Source organism: Macaca mulatta, chromosome 4 (genome assembly GCF_049350105.2).
Source record: "Macaca mulatta isolate MMU2019108-1 chromosome 4, T2T-MMU8v2.0, whole genome shotgun sequence".
NCBI classification, from domain to species: Eukaryota; Metazoa; Chordata; class Mammalia; order Primates; family Cercopithecidae; genus Macaca; species Macaca mulatta.
In genome coordinates this window covers 139,506,944-139,526,936 of record NC_133409.1, presented here as the reverse complement: position 1 = coordinate 139,526,936, position 19,993 = coordinate 139,506,944, and the positions used below count along the sequence as shown (strand labels likewise).

Here is a 19,993-nt window from a genome sequence, read left to right as displayed (position 1 = left end):
TTTTTGGATGTTTTTCTCTTTAATTAAATTCATTAAAGCACAAGAGATTATTGCCTTTATGACAAGCATATGTTTTGACATTCAGGAGTAGTAGTGTGTGATGTGAGATTTGAAATTCATTTCCTTTTTGTTAAAATATTAATAAAACTGTTAACATGTTTGCTTTTTCTGAATAAATTTGACCTTTAATAAAACACTTAAAACTCTACAGATCCATTTGAACGTCTACTAAAATGTCACTTTAATATTTGAAGTTGCTATCTCATTACTATTTTTCCTTCTATTTAAAGATGGCCTTCGCCGGATTTTATGTCAAGTTGGTTTGCAGGAAGGGCCAGATGGTGAAAACTCTTCTCTAGTGGACAGACTGATGCTTAGTGATTCCAAATTATGGAAAGGTGAATCTTTTAACTACTTTTAAGGTGTGGAGGAACCTATATAACTAATTGGGATGTGAAACTTTATCATTTGGGAAGATGTTTAATAAATGTATTTTTACTTTTTAAAATTAGCATTGCAGTCTTAGTCTTTGAAAAATATAGATTTGGTGGGGGAGGGGTCCATAATCCAACTTTAATGGACTTTGTATTTTGTTACAGAATTATGTTTAGAAAATTTGGTTTTATAAACAGATTGCAAATATTTTGTGCTAAGGAAAACAGGTATTTGCTCCTTTTTTGAAGGGACAGGATCTCACTCTGTTGCCCAGGCTGGAGTGCAGTGGCATGATCATTGATCACTGCAGCCTTAAACTCTTGGGCTCAAGCAATTCTCCCTTCTCAGGCTCTCTCGTAGCTGGGACTACACGTGCATACCACCATATATGGCTTACTTTTGTTTTTGAGGCTTAAAATACAAGCCATTCTCAGTGATATGTGCCTGTAGTCCCAGCTACACAAGAGGCTGAGGCAAGAGGATCACTTGAGCTAGGAGTTTGAGTTCAGCCTGAGCAACAAAGCAAGACCCTATCTCTTTTAAAAAAAAAAAAAAAAAAAAAACTGTGTTGGCTGGGCATGGCGGTTCACACTTGTAATGCCGGCACTTTGGGAGGCTGAGGCAGGAGGATTGCGTGAGCCCAGGAGTTTAAGACCAGCCTGGGCAACGCAGCAAGATACTGTCTCAGAAGTTTAAAAAAAAAAAAAAAAACCCACTGTAGATCACATAAAACTTGAGAAATCTAATTGTTTGGCGTGTCCTTATCTTATACCATGATCTTTTTCTACAAGGTGCTAGGAGCGTATATCATCAGTTGTTCATGAGCAGTCTGCTTATGGATTTGAAATACAAGAAACTGTTTGCTGTTCGATTTGCAAAAGTAAGTGGCTTTTCAATTTTCAAAATAAGTTATATATAGAATAACTATGCCCATAATTATATCTAGGCTTCAAAAAATTAACATCTAATAGTAATATGTCAATATGTTGATATTAAATTCTAAGAAACTTAATAAATCTTTTCATTCTCTATCAATAGAATAAAATTATAGCAGTGAGACCTCTTGTTCATCACCTCCTGTGATAACATGAGTATCCATCTATTATGCAATTTTTATGAAATAATAAATGAAGAGTTTAAACCTATGCCATTGTGAATTGTGGTATATTTTCTATTAAAATTCATATAAGGAAACTAATCTCAGTTTAAATGACATATATATGGATATGATTTAATAAATATATTTGTGCATTTTAAAATTAACATTGCAGTCTTAGTCTTTAAAAAAATTACAGATTTTTTTTTGGGGGGTGGGCATGATCCAAATTAAATAGCCTGTATATTTTGTTAGAAAATTATATTTAGAAAACTTTGATTTTATAAATAGATTGCAGCTATTTTGTGCTAAAGAAAACATGTATTTTGCTTTTTTTTTTTTTTTAAGAAACAAGGTCTCTTCAAAACTCTAGGTTATTGATATAGTTGAATTAAGTTATCCCTTTTAGCAGCATGTGCGTAACCTAGCTGCTTATTTTTTTGCATTCACCTGAATTGGGAAGTATATGAGAATCACTTGGAGAGCTCTTTCAAAATACATGTGTTATGTTCCATTCTCAAATCTACTGAAACAGATCAGCCAAGAATGGGGGCCCAAGCATGTATGCTTTGGAAGAGTCATCAGATGATTCTGATATGATGCAGAAGTAATGAAAGTCTGACTTCATCAGAAACAGTGTAATGCTGCTGTGGTTTAACTCTACCGGCGTGCAGTGACACCTGGGAGCTTAATAGCTGTTACTGCCTACTTGGGCTGGTAAACTGCCATTGTGCTCCAGAAGAAAGAATCAGTATTTGTACAGGATTCCACAGATTCCATAGTGAATCAATATCTATACAGGATTCTATTGGTAGAAATCATTCCAGTTATTGTTCTTATAGCAGTATTATCTTCTTGACTTCCTCCAGCACTGACTTTTCATTATAATCCTTAAACATTTGGTCAATGTGGATTAGAGGTGAATCTCCCCCTTGTTGTTTAGAATTACCAGCAGTTGCAGAGAGATTTTATGGAGGATGATCACGAGCGAGCAGTGTCGGTGACTGCTCTGTCTGTCCAGTTCTTCACCGCACCTACTCTGGTGAGTAGTGCTTGCCTTTTCTTTGTAACTGATAGCTGGCACTCCTTGCCTTTTTTTGCCTTCTTAATAGAACTATGAGCGTTTGCAGAGTGATTATGTGACAGATGACCACGACAGAGAGTTTTCAGTCGCAGACCTCTCGGTTCAGATATTCACGGTTCCTTCACTTGTAAGTACTGAAAGACTAGAAGAACTTTCTTGTTTTCCATTAACAGAAGTAAAGCCTTAAAATGATAGAGAACTAAAGTCTGTATATTCCTGAAAAGAATAGTATTTTATTAATGGGTAATCAGACTTCAAACGCCTTCAACTATTCTTATACTAGAATATAACCTTGAATATCAAAGTAATCTGGTGGGGCGGGGGAAGTCATTTAGACTTAATTTATACTTTCTCTTCAGAGTAAAGGAGAGGGAAACAATCTGTAATTTCTCATAGTACTTCCCTGATATTTTGAACTGATTAGTTCACATTAAGCCGATTGATTTCACAAATTATCCTTGACATTAGAATTAGACAGCATGTCGTACACCGTCTCACAATTTGAGAAGTCCTCCTCTCAACTCCCTCCCAAAAGGGGAGATGTAGCTAAGGCAATTGAATCATGATGATTGGGTGGTCTTTTACTGAGCTTCACGAGTTGCCCATGAAGGCATCATTATGTTTTAGCTCTATATATATAATTAAAATTCATATTTAATTTGTTCAGCAAATTTAAGAAACACCTATTTATTGGGCACAGTTCTAGACTTTGAGAATGTAACAGTAAACAGTAACAAATGTGACCCTTCCCTCATCAAACTTACATAGTGGGAAAGAGTTATATAAATAGTTAATCAGAATCACAATGAAAATTTGGTTGGTTCGAGAGATAATAACAAGAGACCTGACCTTTTCCCACAGTTCAGGGCTTCTCTAAGAAAGGTGCCTTTATGCAAGGGCATGAGGGAAGGTCCATGCAAAGGGACGAGCAATTGAGAAAACTAGGAGGAGTAGGGGAGCATTACCTCTATGGCAAATAGAGGAAAACGAGGACGCTTGAAGATTCTTGAACCTGAGTGAAAAGGTTTAAGAGCATTTTATAGTTACTTTATTAATAAGGCATATTAAAAATAACTGAATTTTTTCCCATATTACTTATATGTTAAAGGATATATTCTAATACAGTGGAAGCTGTCTGGAGTCTGTTTACCCGTTAATGAGCTATTATGATAGGCCAAATTAAGGATTTTGCATTTTGTCTTAAGAACGTGAGAAGGCATTAAAGAGTTTTAAGTGGTATTTACATAATTACATTTGTGATTTTAAAAGATCATGCTGTCTGTAATTTGGAGAATAAATTTGGACGGGGATAAAAGTGAGTGTGGGAAACCTAATTAGATGCTAACGCGATGACCCAGGCAAAAACTGATGGTAACTTGAACTGGGATGCTGAAAATGAATATGAATCATGAGGGATATTTTTAGGTGGTGAAATCTACAGAACTGGCTAAGTGGGTTGAGGGTTGTTAGACTTGCTGACGAATTGGATGTTGGATTTGAAGGAGGAATATAAGGATGATTCGAAAGTGTCTGGCTTGCTGCTGAGTAGATGTTGTGCCACTTGCTGAATGATTAGCATTTGTAAAGAGGGAAAGTGATGCTTTTAGTTTAGTCAGGGTTGAGTTCCAGAAGCCTCTGAGATGATCCTATGTGTTTTCGTATCTGTGCTTCCCTCCTCCATTGATCTTTTTGTCCATTTCCATGCCAGTACCACAGTTGTAATAATTATTTGTAGCTTAATATTCCATTTTGACATCTTAAATCCCATTTCATTTGATAGCTTAAATCTCCTTTATTATTTTCCAAAATGTTTTCGCTTATTCTTAGGCCTTTTTCAAAAAGATGAAATAAGGCCGGGTGCGGTGGCTCAAGCCTGTAATCCCAGCACTTTGGGAGGCCGAGACGGGTGGATCACGAGGTCAGGAGATCGAGACCATCCTGGCTAAAACGGTGAAACCCCGTCTCTACTAAAAAATACAAAAAACTAGCCGGGCAAGGTGGCGGGCGCCTGTAGTCCCAGCTACTCCGGAGGCTGAGGCAGGAGAATGGCATGAACCCGGGAGGCAGAGCTTGCAGTGAGCTGAGATCCGGCCACTGCACTCCAGCCTGGGCGACAGAGCAAGATTCCATCTCAAAAAAAAAAAAAAAGTTCTTGATCTGCCACTCAGGCTGGAGTGAGGTGGCACGATCACAGCTCACTGCAGCCTTGACCACCTGGGCTCAGGCAGTTCTCCTGCCTCAGCCTTCCAAGTAGCTGAGACCACAGATGCATGCCACCACACCCAGCTAGTCTTAATATTTTTAAATTAAGGTTATATGTTTTGTATTTTTGATGCTATAGTAAACTTTTTATATTTTTAAACACGCTATGGTAGTATGTAGGAAAACTACTGATTTTTATATGTCCATCTTATATCTGTCTGGTCTATCTGGATATATATGTATTCAGATTAAATAGGTTCTACCAAACTCTTTTCCATAATGGTTGAACCAATTCATACTTCTGTTAATAACATATGAAAGTGATAGTTGCTCCACATCCTCACCAACACTTGGTTTTACCAGTCTTTTAAGATTTTATCTATTCTAGTGGGACATAGTGATTTCTCATGATTTTAATTTGCATTCTTCTGATGATGATGAAGCTGAATTCCTTTTTATATGTTTATTGGCATTTGGATATACTCCTTTGTGAATCTTTGTTAAAGTTGTCCTTTGATTATCTATTGAGTTGTCTGCCTTTTTCTTACTGATTTGTCAGAGTTTTTCATAGATTCTGCATCCATACTCTTTGTTGGGTATATATACTACATATACTGTTTCCACTCTGTGTCTTGTCTTGTTTACTTCCTGAATATTAAGTGTCTCCTTTTATTTATTTATTTAATTTATTTATTATTATTTTTTTAAGACAGAATCTCACTCTGTCCCCCAGGCTGGAGTGCAGTGGCATGATTTCAGCTCGGTGCAACCTCAGCCTCCCGAATAGCTGAGACTACATGCGTACCCAGCTAAGTTTTTGTAATTATTGTAGAAATGGGATTTCACTATGTTGGCCAGGCTAGTCTCGAACTCCTAGCCTCAAGTGATCCACCTGCCTCAGCCTCTCAAAGTGCTAGGATTACAGGCATGAGCCACTGCGCCCAGCCAGGTGTCTCTTAATGAGCCAGAATTCATAATTATAACATGTACTAATTTTGTCTTTTTTTTTTTTTTTTTTTTGAGACAGAGTCTTGCTCTGTCACCCAGGCTGTGGTGCAGTGGTGCGATCTCCGCTCACTGCAGCCTCCACCTCCTGGGTTCAAGCGATTCTCCTGCCTTGACCTCCTGAGTAGCTGGGACTACAGTCATGTGTGACCATAGCCGGCTAATTTTTTTGTGTGTATTTTTAGTAGAGATGGGGTTTCACTATGTTGGCCAGACTGGTCTCAAACTCCTGACCTCAGGTGATCCACCACACCTGGCCATACTTTTTGTATATGTTTAAACAATCTTTGTGTATCCCAGGGTCACAAAGATATTCTCCCATGTTTTCTAAAGGCTTGCCTTTCCCATTTAAATTCCCAATCCATCTATAATTCATTTTTGTGTATTGTATGAAGTAAGGTCTTGATTTTTTTCCCCCTACATAGTTATTCAGTTAACCTAGAAGTGTTTATTGAAGATATTTTTTCACCTGTTGCATTTCAGGAGCACCTTTGTCATAAATCAAGACCTTTATATGTGTGTGTCTGTCTTGTCTATCTTTGTGCCCCTGCTACACTGCCTTAATTATAGTAGTTTTGTGAGTCTCAGTATCTGATAGTTAAATCTTCCAGCTTTATTCCTCAGAGTGCCTTGGCCATTCTTTTTTGTTGTTGTTGTCGTTTTGAAATGGAGTTTTGTCGTTGTTGCCCAGGCTAGAGTGCAATGGTACGATCTCAGCTCACTGCAACCTCCACCTCCCAGGTTCAAGCGATTCTCCTGCCTCAGCCTCCTGAGTAACTGGGATTACAGGGCATGCGCCACCACACCTGGCTAATTTTGTATTTTTAGTAGAGACGGGGTTTTGACATGTTGGTCAGGCTGGTCTCGAACTCCTGACCTCAGGTGATCCACCCGCCTCAGCCTCCCAAAGTGCTAGGATTACAGGCATGAGCCACTGTGCCTAGCCAGTTTGTATATTCTTTTGGATTTTTCTGTGTACATAATCATATCACCTGTCATCCATGAATAATGGCAATTTTAGTTCTTATTTCCAATATTTATATATTTTACTTCATTTTCTTTATTATACTGGCTGGGACCTCAACTATAGTGTTAAATACAAGTGGTAGATAAAAGCAGAAATCTTTGTCTCGTATCTGATCTCGGGGAAAACTTACTATTTTACCATAAAGTATGATGTTTTGCTTTGGAGTTTTGTTTGCTTGGTTTTTGTTTGATTGTTTGTAGATACTCTTTTATCAGATTAGAGAAATTTTCTCTATTCCTAGTTTGCTCTAAGGTGGTAGTGTTGTTTAAAAGAGGGAGCCTTGTCATATTGCCCAGACTGCCCTCAAATTCCTGGTCTCAAGCAATCCTCCCGCCTCAGTCTCCCAAGTACCTGGGACTACAGGCATGTGCCCCTGAGCCCAGCTTGGTTTTTGTTTGGTTTTTGGTTTTTGGTTTTTTTTGAGACGGAGCCTCCCTCTGTCGCACAGGCTGGAGTGCGGTGGTGTGATCTCAGCTCTCTACAACCTCCGCCTTCCGGGTTCAAGCGATTCTCCTGCCTCAGCCTCCTGAGTAGCTGGGATTACAGGTGCGCACCACCACGCCTAGCTAATTTTTATATTTTTATTAGAGACGGGGTTTCACCATGTTGGTCAGGCTGGTGACCTCGTGATCAGGTCAGACTCCTGACCTCGTGATCCACTCACCTTGGCCTCCCAAAGTGCTGGGATTACAGGCGTGAGCCACTGCACCCGGCCGGTTTTTGTTTGTGTTAAATCACGAATATGTGTTTAATTTTCATGAATTCAGGAGCGGCATTGGATGATATGATCAAGTGGTTTTTTTTCTCTTTTGTCTGTTAATAAGATTATCTAATTTTTTTCAAATGTTTTATTACTTTTGTGTTAAGGAAATAAACCAAACTTGGTTGTGGTTTGTTATCCTTTTTCTATATTGCTTGATTCTATTTGTGCACCCTTATTTGTGAGAGAGATTAAGTGATAATTTTCTTTCCTTGTTACAGCCTTTTGGGGTTTTGGTAGTAAGATTAAAGAGGACTCATTAATTAAATTGGCAAATATATTCTGTTTTCTGGAAAATTTTATGTAAGATAGGTATTGCTTTTGTTGTTGTTGTTGTTGTTGTTTTGTTTTGTTTTTTGAGACCAAGTCTCGCTCTAGCACACAGGCTGGAGTGCAGTGGTGCAATCTCAGCTCACTGCAGCCTCGACCTCCGGTGTGCAAGTGATCCACCTCAGCCTCCCAAGTAGCTGGGACTACAGGCATGCACTACCACACCTGGCTAATTTTTTTTTTAGTGTTTGTTGAGTTGGGGGTGGGTGTTGCTTTGTTGCCCAGGCTAGTCTTGAACTCCTGACCTCAAGTGATCCTTCCACCTTGGCCTCCCAAAGTGTTGGGATTACAGGTGTGAACCGCTTATTCCTTATTGCTTTTGTAATTGCCCAACAGATTCTTCCTGCCCACTGTACAGATAAAATCAATTCACTGAGACCACAGCATTGCTATACAGAGAGAGTTTAATTGACACGAGGCTGGCCACACCACTTGGGAGACAGAGTTTTTACTCAAAATCTCCCCCTGAAGGCTTGGAGGTTAGGGGTTTTCAAGTATAATTTGGTGAGCAGAAAACTAGGGAGTAGGTGATGCTGATTGGTTGAGGAGGGCATCATTAGGGTATGTGCTGAGTCCACTTGTGGCTGAGGGTCAAAGGACTGGTTGAATCATGGATCACAAGTAATGCAAAAGTCTGAAAAGGCATCTCCAAAAGGTCACTCTTAGATTCTACAATAGTGTTGTTATCTATAGGAGTAATTGTGGAAGTTATAAATCTTGTGATTGCTGGTTATCATTTAACTTACATTTTAGCATAATTCAGGCCCCTTTCATCATCTTAACCTTGTAGACTTTCATTAGTTTTATAAAGGCAGTTTCCTTTTGGAAAGGGCTATTATCTTCCTTGCTTTAAGGTTAAACTACAAATTAAATTTCTCCCAAAGTCAGTTTGGCCTACACCCCAGAATGACCAAGGACAGCTTGAAGGTTAGAAGCATGATGGAGTCAACTATATCAGATTTCTCTTACTGTCATAATTTTGCAAAGGCACTTTACTCACTTAAATATTTAGAAGAATTCTCCAGTGTAACCATTTAGGCCTCAAGATATCTTTCTGGAAATGATTTTATAGCCAGTTAAAAATTTTGATAGGACTATTCAGATTTTCTATTTCTTGTTTGTCTTCTAATAACATACTTTTTTTCTTGGGAATTTGCTAATTTCATTTAAATTTCCATTTATATTGATTTAAATGACACCTAATATTTATCTTATTTTCCATTTAATACATTTCAGATCTATAGGTCTTGTAATATTTTTTGTAATCCTTTTTTAAATTTAAATTTTTCTGTTTTTCTTACCAGTCTTTCTAGAGATGTATACTGTTTTTTTTGAGACAGGGTCTCACTTTGTCACCCAAGCTGGAGTGCAGTGGCATGATTTCAGCTCACTGCAATCTCTACCTCCCAGGTTCAAGCCGTTCTGGTGCCTCAGCCTCCCAAGTAGCTGGGACTACAGGCATGCACCACCACCTTGGGCTAATTTTTGTATTTTTAGTAGAGATGGAGTTTTGCCATCTTGACCAGGCTGGTGTCGAACTCCTGGCCTCATGTGATCTGCCTACCTCAGCCTCCCAAAGTGCTGGATTACAGGCGTAAGCCACCATGCCCGGCCTAGAGATGTATATGCTTATTAGTTTTTTCAAAGAAGCAACCTTTAGTTGCATTGATTTATTTTTCCCCTTTTATACATTTGCTTTGTTTTATTATATTCTTTCCCTTTTCATATTTTCTTTAGATTTATTTTGCCATTCTTATGTAGTTTCTTTCCTTTCGTGACCGCCAATGTAATTTCTTTATAGATTATTAGATCATTTACTTTGAACCTTTCTTCTTTTCGGATGATTTAAAGCTTAAGTTTCCATGTAAGCATAATTTTAACTGCATCTCACCATCTTGTTATGTGGCAAATGAGGGTCGTTTAGAAAGGTTTGTTTTGCAAGTTCAGATGAACTTAGGTAATAAAGGATGCCCCTTGCCTTCCTGGAAAGTGAGAGGACACTTTACAGAAGGGAAATGTATGCTCTGTTTTTACAGCTTTTCTTGTGTCTCCTATCATCAGTTGCCTTTGCTCAAAATAATCCTATGGGTGGCATATTCTGTAGGGATCAGCCCCACAGGTTGGTGGGTCGTCTCTGTGTGCGGAGACGAGAGATTGTAGAAATAAAGACACAAGACAGAGATAAAAGAAAAGACAGCTGGGCCCGGGGGACCACTACCACCAAGACGCAGAGACCGGTTGTGACCCCGAATGCCTGGCTGCGCTGTTATTTATTGGATGCAAGGCAAAAGGGGCAGGGTAAGGAGTGTGAGTCATCTCCAGTGATAGGTAAGGTCATGTGGGTCACGTGTCCACTGGACAGGGGCCCTTCCCTGTTTGGCAGCTGAGGCAGAGAGAGAGGGAGAGAGAGAGACCGCTTACACCATTATTTCTGCACATCAGAGACTTCTAGTACTTTCACTAATTTTGCTACTGTTATCTAAAAGGCAGAGCCAGGTATACAGCATGGAACACGAAGGCGGACTAGGAGTGTGACCACTGAAGCACAGCATCACAGGGAGACGGTTAGGCCTCCCGATAACTCCACAAGAGGTGGAGGAGTAGAGTCTTCTCTAAACTCCCCCGTGGAAAGGGAGACTCCCTTTCCCGGTCTGCTAAGTAGCGGGTGTTTTTCCTTGACACTGACACTACCGCTAGACCATGGTCTGCTTGGCAACGGGCGTCTTCCCAGACGCTGGCGTTACCGCTAGACCAGGGAACCCTCTGGTGGCCCTGTCTGGGCATAACAGAAGGCTCGCACTCTTGTCTTCTGGTCACTTCTCACTATGTCCCTTCAGCTCCTACCTCTGTATGGCCTGGTTTTCCCTAGGTTATAGTTGTAGAGCAAGGATTATTACAATACTGGAATAAAGAGTAATTGCTACAAACTAATGATTAACAATATTCATATATAATCGTATCTATGATCTATATCTAGTATAACTATTCTTATTTTATATATTTTATTATACTGGAACAGCTCATGCCCTCAGTCTCTTGCCTCAGCACCTGGGTGGCTTGCTGCCCACAATATTCGAGTTCTCTTCAGCAGATAGAGTGAGGTGGATCACTTTAGTCCAGTCAAGGATTTAAATGTCTCCAGGTTGTTTTGACAAGACTCAGTCTTACCTGTACTTCATCCCCACCCCTGACACATAACTCCCTAAGGGTTCTCAATTGAGAGCCTGGAGTTCTTCCCTAGAATTCGAGTTCTTTCACTCTATAGGAACTTGAACACTAATCTTGCTTCCTTATGTAACTTCAGAATTTTGTAAATGACTTTAGGGAAAAACTAGAAGAACGTTGAACTCAGTTCCCCATGCTCTTTTTCTTACTGGGATTCTGGCCTCTCTAATACCCTGGGATGGCTATAGACTTAGCAAGTTTTTCTCCCTAAGAATAACAGTTCTGTACAGGTTTTGTAACCACACAATGGGTTATCTTGCTCGCTGCCCAGAGAGAGCCGATTTATCAAGATGAGGGAATTGCATCCCTCATCAAGATGAGAGAAAGTTTAGTATACAGAGAGCTGGCTAAGTGGGAGCCTAAAGCTTTATTATTACTCAAATCAGCCACTCCAACAATTTAGAGCCTAGGTTTTTTTTTAAAGATGGTTTGTTGGGCAGCGGGGCTAGGAAATCCGGGATGCTGATTGATTGGGTCCAGGGTGGAATCACAGGGAGTTGAAACTGTCCACTTGTGCTGAGTCAGTTCCTAGGTGGGGGCCGTAAGACCAGATAAGCCAGTTTACCAGTCTGGGTGTCTCCAGCAGGTCCTTCAGAATGCAGGGCCTGAAAAATACCTCAAACACCAATCTTAGGTTTTATAATAGTTATGTTGTCTGTAGGAGCAAGTGGGGGAGGTTAGTGATTTTGTGGCCTCTGGCTGCATGACTTCTGAGCCATACTTTCTAATCTAGTGGCTAACTTGTTGGTTTTATAATCACAGTCTGGTTCCCAAGCAAAGAGGGAGTTTGTTTCAGGGAGAGGCCATTACCATCTTTGTTTTTTTTTTTTTTTTTTTGGTTTGTTTTGTTTTTTGAGTCAGGGTCTCACTCTGTTGCCCAGACTAGAGTGCGGTGGTGCAATCGTGGCCCACTGCAGCCTCGACCGCCCAAGTGTGAGCCAACCTCCTGCCTCAGCCTCCTGAGTATCTGGGACTACAAGTGTGCGCCACCACACCTGGCTAAGTTTTTTATCTTTTATTTTTAGTAGAGACAATGTCTTGCTATGTTACCTGGGCTGGTCTTGAACTCCTGGGCTCAAATGATCCTCCCACCCCATCCTCCCAAAGTACTAGCATTACAGGCATGAGTCACCACACCCAGCCTTTGTTTTAAAGTCTTTGTTTTAAAGTTAAACTGTAAACCACATTCCTCCCAAAGTTAGTCTGAGCTGCACCCAGGAATGAGTAAGGGCCGTTCTGGAGATTAAAGGCAAGATGAAGTCAGTTAGGTCAGATCTCTTTAATTGTCATAATTTTCTCACTGTTACAGTTTTTGCAAAGGTAGTTTTGGTTTTTTCTTGGGATCTTTAATCCCCTCTTACCCCACTCCCAGAATAGACAAATGCTGAGGGAAAAGCAGCTGCAGAATGCTGGCTCGCCTCCTTGTACAGTTCCCTTTCTCCCTGGTTTTCTCTCCTGGAGTCCTTGTCTCAGCAGCTCTCTAGTGATCTCAAACTTTTTTTTTACTTTTATTAAGCTTTTCTAGTTGTTCTTGGTGGAAATGTTGGTCAGCCTCAAGCTACTGCATCATGACTGAAAGCAGAAGAGTACTCTTATAGTTCTTTAAAAAAAAAAAAACTCTTAATAATTATTATGCACACTCCTGGTTAAAAATAATTTGCCCTAGATATTAGTGGAATGTTTTATAGCAGCGGTATCTTTTGAATCACAATTACCTTACAATTAACACAGTCTTCATTTTTAGTTTGGTCAAGACTTAGTACTGGCTGGGCACAGTGGCTCATGCCTGTAATCCCAGGACTTTGGGAGGCAAAAGTGGGAGGATCGCTTGAGGTCAGGAGTTTGAGACCAACCTGGCCAACATGGTGAAACCTCGTCTCTTCTAAAAATACAAAAAATGAGCTGGGCATGGTGGCAGATGCTGGTAATCCTAGCTACGTGGGTGGCTGAGACAGGAGAATTGCTTGAACCCATGAGGTGGAGGTTGCAGTGAGCCAAGATCATGCCACTGCACTCTAGTCTGAGTGACAAGAGTGAGACTCCGACTCAAAAAAAAAAAAGAAAAGAAAACAGTGCTTATAATTCAAGTGATAAGAGTATCATAGTTATTCTCATTTATTAAATATGTGTTCAATCCGCATTATCCCTGTATGCTATGGCATGTTTAGTTTAAAAGTATAGGCATAGATGATGATTATTATTCAGTTGTGTTTTTCAGAGTCTTATGGGAGAATTTAGCCCATTTTGAATATGTTGTTAAATGGGTCATGAGCCTTGCAATACAAAATTGAATATGAATCATATAAAATGAATAAAAGCTATAAGTAAGTCGTAATTTTGTTTTTGTTTTTGTTTTTGTTTTTGTTTTGAGATAGAATTTCACTCTTGTCACCCAGGCTGGAGTGCAGTGGCACGATCTCGGCTCACTGCAACCTCCGCCTCCTGGATTCAAGCAATTCTCCAGCCTCAGCTTCCCGAGTAGCTGGGATTATAGGTGCCCACCACCACACCTGGCTAATTTTTTTATTTTTAGTAGAGAGGGGATTTCGCGACGTTGGTCAGGCTAGTCTGGAACTCCTGACCTCAGGTGATCCACCCACCTCAGCCTCCCAAAGTGCTCAGATTACAAGCATGAGCCACTGTGCCTGACTGATAGTGGTAATGCTTTTTAAAGCAAAGTGAATTGTAGGCATAAACATTAGGAAAGGCCAGGCGTGGTGGCACACACCTGTAATTCCAGCACTTTCGGAGGCCAAGGCAGGCGGATCACTTGAGGTCAAGACTTCAAGAGCAGCCTAGACAACTTGGTGAAACCCTGTCTCTACTAAATATATATTAAAAATTAGCCAGGCGTGGTGGCACACACCTGTAATCCTAGCTACTTAGGAGACTGAGGTGGGAGATCACTTGAACCCTGGAGGAGGAGGTTGCAGTGAGCCAAAATTATGCCACTGCACTCCAGCCTAGGTGACAAAGCAAAACTGTGTCTCAAAAAATAATAATAATAATGTTTTAGGGTGTTAAGTACAAGAAATATATACCAAGAATAAATACCAAATAATGTTTGGTATTTAATGTTGAAAATTACTTTGAAAGGTTAGCAAAAATTTCTTAGCATAAGGTGATAAAGCTGAGAACCTAAGGTCTTTTATTTTTCTTTTCTTTTTGTAACTTTGAAAAATGTGCTTCTTTTGTTATCTTTTAGAAGTAGAAATGCCTGAATAACTCCGCTGGTTTTTGTTTTGGTTTGGTTTTTTGGGTTTTTGTTTGTTTTTAAGAGTCAAGGCCTTGCTTGTTGCCCAGGCTGGCCTCGAAATCCTGAGCTCAAGCAGTCCTCAACCTCAACCTCACAAGTAGCTGGAACTATAGACATGAGCCACTGTGGCCAGCTACTTCCTTGTTTTAATGGGACATTAGTAATGAACCACCCTAGTAGTAGTAGTAGTACTAGTAGTAGTAGTAGTCGTCGTCGTCGTAGTAATGAACCACCCTATTATTATTTTATTATTATCATTATTTTAACTGAGAGAGTCTTGCTCTGTCACCCAGGCTGGAGTACAATGGCATGATCTTGGCTCACTGCAATCTCTGCCTCCTGGGTTCAAGCAGTTCTGCCTCAACCTCCCGAGTAGCTGGGATTGCAGGAGCCCACCACCATGCCCAGCTAATCTTTGTGTTTTTTAGTAGAGACAGGGTTTCACCATGTTGGCCAAGCTGGTCTCGAACTCCTGACCTTAGGTGATCCACCCACCTCGGCCTCGCTTGCTGGGATAACAGGCATAAAGCACTGCACCCAGCCTTTTTTTTTTTTCGACACCCCATAAAGAATTAAAATCCAATCCGAAAGTGCAGTATGTGAACCATCTCTGTTAACATTCACCTGAAACTAAAAATGCTAACGAGTGCCTTGATTGGTGGGGGTTTACATTCTAACAATATTAAGTTGTCTCTCCACCAAACTTCCTTTTACTGCCTGCTTTAAGTCCTGAAGTTTTCAAAGGTATATTTAACTGTATAGATTTTCTACTTATCTGCTGACTTTAGAATTTAACATCTATATTAGAATACAGTTTTAGTATATTCTTAGACTTCTGTCTTCTGCATTTTTGTTCCTACTTATTTGGGATTTTTTTGTTTTTTGTTTTTGAGACAGGGTCTCACTCTGTCATGCAGGCTGAAGTGGCGTGATCATGGCTCACTGCAGCCTTGACCTCCCAGGCGCCGGTGATTTTCCCACCTCAGCCTCCTGGGTAGCTGGGAATACAGGTACATGCCACCACACCCAGCTAATTGTTTTATTTTTTATGGAGACAGAGTTTCACTGTGTTGCCCAGGCTGGTCTCGAACTCCTGGGCTCAAATAATCTGCCTGACTCAGCCTCCCAAAGTGCTGATGTTACAGACGTTAGCTACAGCACCTGGCCTTATTCTACTTTTTGATGAAACTTTTTCTGTTGCTAATTACCTGATCTTGACTTATGTGAGACCTGTTTAAGTTGTCACCCAGTATCAGTAACACTCTAGAATCCTAGGGGAGATTAGCTATTGAGGCTGGAAAATGTCAGGGGGAGGATCCATGATCTTTTGTATCAGAGTAAAAAATTAAGTATTCAAAGTAGCATTAGACTTTCTGACTCTACTAGGGCAGATTAACACCATCAAAATGGCAAAGAGCAAAATGTTTGAAGTTATATTGTGTTATGGAGGTTATGAAAGGGCATGGCCCACATTGTAGGTAGAAATAGAAATTGTTAAGCCTTTTTGTGGGAACAATGGTGATATCATTAAAATTTATTATGTGCATACTCCTTAACCGATTACTTCCACTTGTAGGAAATTATTCTATAAATATTCCTACAACTATACACAGTGGATATTTGGTGCAACATCTTTTTTAATAGCATAAAACTAGAAACAACCCAAATGTCTGACCAGTAAAAGCCTGGCTAAATTAAATCTGATACAAAAGTAGACCTGGTTAAAAAGAATGACGGACATTTGTGTGAACAATGTATGTAATTTGTAGGTAAAAAATGTACAAAACAGTATAATATGCTATCCTTTGTGGGAAAGAGATAGATATAATTATATATACCTGTGTATACTTAATATACACTTTATGTAATTTATGCATTTTATTTATGTGTGTGTTATATAGTATATACTCTATAATTTTATACATATATAAAAACACAAGCTCTGCAATTATATATACATAAAATACATATACCCATGCCATCTCTTCAAGAATATGCAAGGAGCTACTATTAACAGGTTTGCCTTTAGAAAAAAGACCTCAGGAGCTAGGAGACTTACTGACTTACTTTTCCCTGTTGCATTTAGTATCATTTACATATATTTTCTTATTCAAAATAAAATATACACACACACACACACACACAAAGACACAAAAAATAAATCTCAACTAAGGAAATTAAGAGAAAATATTGTTTCATACTGAGTTCTAGAGAATCTATGCATAAACCTCTGGATCCTAGAATAATTATACCATACCATTATAGGTGTCTAAATGTCTCAGTTAAGGACAATTTGCAGCCTGATTCAGAGCCCCCACCCTGAATTATCTTTGAATAATGAGCCTTGGAACTGTCTTCTAACATCTTTCTGGCATCTGGTATAATTGTTGCTTCATACACGTGGCAATTGGAGTAAGTAATTGTTATTTAGAAATACACAGTAATGCATTTGTGATATATAGTTGTGTTAAAAAAGGTTTAAACTGACGGAGCTAAACAATGTTGGTGACTTTTTTTAGTTTTCTTAGTACCTAGTTTTTGATTACCATGCACTCTGATAAACTTTGTTTTTAGGCTCGAATGCTCATCACAGAAGAAAACTTGATGAGCATTATCATTAAGACTTTTATGGATCATTTGAGACATCGAGATGCCCATGGCAGATTTCAGTTTGAACGATACACTGCTTTACAAGCCTTCAAATTTAGGAGAGTACAGAGCCTTATTTTAGATCTCAAGTAAGTTTTCGTTTAATTATTAAACCAGTTGCAATTTATAGAAAGTCGATGTTTATGTTAATTGCCACTGTCACTTTTATCTTGTTCAGGTATGTGTTAATTAGCAAACCAACTGAATGGTCAGATGAGCTGAGGCAGAAGTTCCTAGAAGGGTTTGATGCCTTTTTGGAATTACTCAAATGTATGCAGGTATGTAAAAACTATTACACTTTTCTTTTTCCTTTTTTTTTTTTTTCTTTTTCTCTTTTTGTTTTATTTTTATTTTTATTTTTTTACAAGATGGGGATCTCCCTGTGTTGCCCAGGGTGGAGTATAGTGGCTAGTCATAGACACAACCAGAGTGTACTATACCTTTGAACTCCTGGGCTCTGGCAGTTCTCCTGCCTCGGCCTCCTGAGTTGCTTGGGACTAGAGGCGCAGGCACAGGCCCAGGCCCAGGCCCGGCTTCATTGTTTTTGTTGTTGTTGTTGTTCATTGAAATGAACAGCTTTCTGTCTGCGCATCTTTTCATTTTTTGCACATTTCCAAAAGATCAATTTGGATGGCTGCAGTTTGGACCAGGAAGCTCCTCTTTAATTGGGGATTCTTAGAAAGGTATAGAGCAAAGGAGATCCCAGCAAAGATTCTGGCATCTACTGCTCTTGGGTTTTTTCTGTGTTGGTTGTTCTGTTTTGTTTTGTTTATGAGATGGAGTCTCACTCTGTCACCCAGACTGGAGTGCAGTGGCACAACCTCAGCTCACTGCAATCTCCACCTCCAGAGTTGAAGTGAATATCCTGCCTCAGCTTCTTGAATTAGCTGAGATTACAGGTATACACCACCACACCAGCTAATTTATTCGTTTTTTTGTTTGTTTGTTTGTTTTGAGACTCCTTTTTTTTTTTTTTTTTTTTTTGACGGAGTCTCGCTCTGTCACCCAGGCTGGAGTGCAGTTGCTCAATCTCGGCTTACTGCAAACTCCGCCTCCCCGGTTCATGCCATTCTCCTGCCTCAGCCTCCCGAGTAGCTGGGACCACAGACGCCCGCCACCATGCCCGGCTAATTTTTTTTTTTTAATTTTTAGTAGAGACAGAGTTTCACCGTGTTAGCCATGATGGTCTCGATCTCCTGACCTCGTGATCCACCCGCCTTGGCCTCCCAAAGTGCTGGGATTACAGGCATGAGCCACCGCGCCCGGCCAATTTTTTGTATTTTTAATAGAGACGGGGTTTCATCAAGTTGTCCAGGCTGGTCTCGAACTCCTGACCTCAAGTGATCCACCCACCTCAACCTCTCAAAGTGCTAGGATTACAGGCATGAGCCACCGCACCTGGCCAATTTTGGGAGTTTTTTTGTTTTGTTTTGTTTTTTGATACAGAGTTTCTCTGTTGCCCAGGCTGGAGTACAATGGCACAATCTTGACTCACTGCAACCTCCGCCTCCTGGGTTCAAGTGATTCTCTGACCTCAGCTTTCTGAGTAGCTGGGATTACAGGCACCTGCCACCATGCCCGGCTATTTTTGTATTTTTAGTAGAGACGAGGTTTCACCCTGTTGTCCAGGCTGATCTCAAACTCCTGACCTCAAATGGTCCGCCTGCCTCAGCCTCCCAATGTGCTGGGATTACAGGCATGAGCCACTGCGCCAGCTACTTTTGTATTTCTTTAGTTTCCACTAATGTTCTTTCTTTAGAGGTTACAAGTTTATTTTTTTAATATGCTTTCTTGGAAGTATAGTCAGGTTATTTGAGAAACTGTAGTCATTTTTGGTTTTGCTTTTTAATGTTTCCATGTTTCTTTTTCTCTCCTTCATGTGATATTTATATAATACAGTGTAGACCTTTTTCCCCTGTTTAATTCTCTTTTTAGGAAACATCCCTATATACAAAACAGAATCTAGAAGTAGAAACGAACAGGTATATTTAACCAGTTATAACTGTAAGAAGATAGGTGACGTCTCTAAAAATCTGAGCAAGTACTATTATGATTTCTTTAGTAGCCACCTGGCTTTCTTAAGAAAAGGAATGACCAAAGTTGACTTATCATTTTTACTTTTATTTATTTGAATTTATTTTTATTTATTTTTTTATTTATTTTGGAGGTGTAGTCTTGCTCTATCGCCCAGGCGGGAGTGCAGTGGTGGGATCTTGGCTCACTGCAACATCTGCCTCGTGATTCTTCTGCCTCAGCCTCCTGAATAGCTGGGATTACAGGTGCATGCCACCACACCCGGCTAATTTTGTATTGTTAGTAGAGACAGGGTTTCGCCATGTTGGCCAGGCTGGTCTTGAATTCCTGACCTCAAGTGATCCACCCGCCTCGGCCTCCCAAAGTGCTGGGATTACAGGCCTGGGCCACCATGTCTGGCCTGACTTACCATTCTAGTTCCTAGGTTGGATGGTAGTTCATGGGTGTTTAATTTATTATAATACTACTATGTTTTTCATGTATCTATAAAAACAGTAGCTACTTTGGTCATTTTTGATACTTGAAGTATTCTGTATTCTCTATTATTTAATAAGTTCTGACATACTAGAATAGTTAGGCTAGTTTCTGAACAGTAATTTTAATTAAAAGGTATTTATTGTTTTGCCTTCTTTCAGGCTCTATGAAAACTTAATTGCATATTAGGACATAATATTTAAACTTTAATATATTAAAAATACAGTTATAAATTCAATAACATTTTAAAAGCTTGTCACATTTCTTTTAACAATTTTTTCTGTAGACAATAGAGCTAAAAAGGAAGGATTATTGCAGTGAAATATTGAAGTATTTTATTGCCTAAAAAACAGATCTTGGAAGATACCTCTGAAATAATGCATTTATTGGGATTTTTAAATTTATATTTTAGAGAA

At 39.6% G+C, this 19,993-nt stretch overlaps 1 protein-coding gene across 12 annotated transcripts in view; it reads left to right on the top strand.

The window, feature by feature from the left end:
- UBR2 (ubiquitin protein ligase E3 component n-recognin 2) overlaps nucleotides 1-19,993 on the top strand; it is a 130,254-nt gene that overhangs the window by 51,771 nt on the left and 58,490 nt on the right. For 8 of the 12 annotated variants that reach the window (XR_013416375.1, XR_013416378.1, XR_013416377.1 and 5 more), the window contains exons 9-13: nucleotides 291-398; nucleotides 1,227-1,315; nucleotides 2,644-2,742; nucleotides 16,995-17,158; nucleotides 17,248-17,347. Coding sequence is in view for 4 of the 12 variants with exons in the window: in XM_015136358.3 (XP_014991844.3) it covers nucleotides 291-398; nucleotides 1,227-1,315; nucleotides 2,644-2,742; nucleotides 16,995-17,158; nucleotides 17,248-17,347 (560 nt within the window). In the remaining 8 variants the exon portion in view is untranslated. Of the gene's footprint in view, nucleotides 1-290; nucleotides 399-1,226; nucleotides 1,316-2,474; nucleotides 2,574-2,643; nucleotides 2,743-16,685; nucleotides 16,833-16,994; nucleotides 17,159-17,247; nucleotides 17,348-19,993 lie in introns of all 12 variants that reach the window. The other 4 variants (XR_013416380.1, XR_013416379.1, XM_077999897.1 and 1 more) reach the window with 2 other exon arrangements.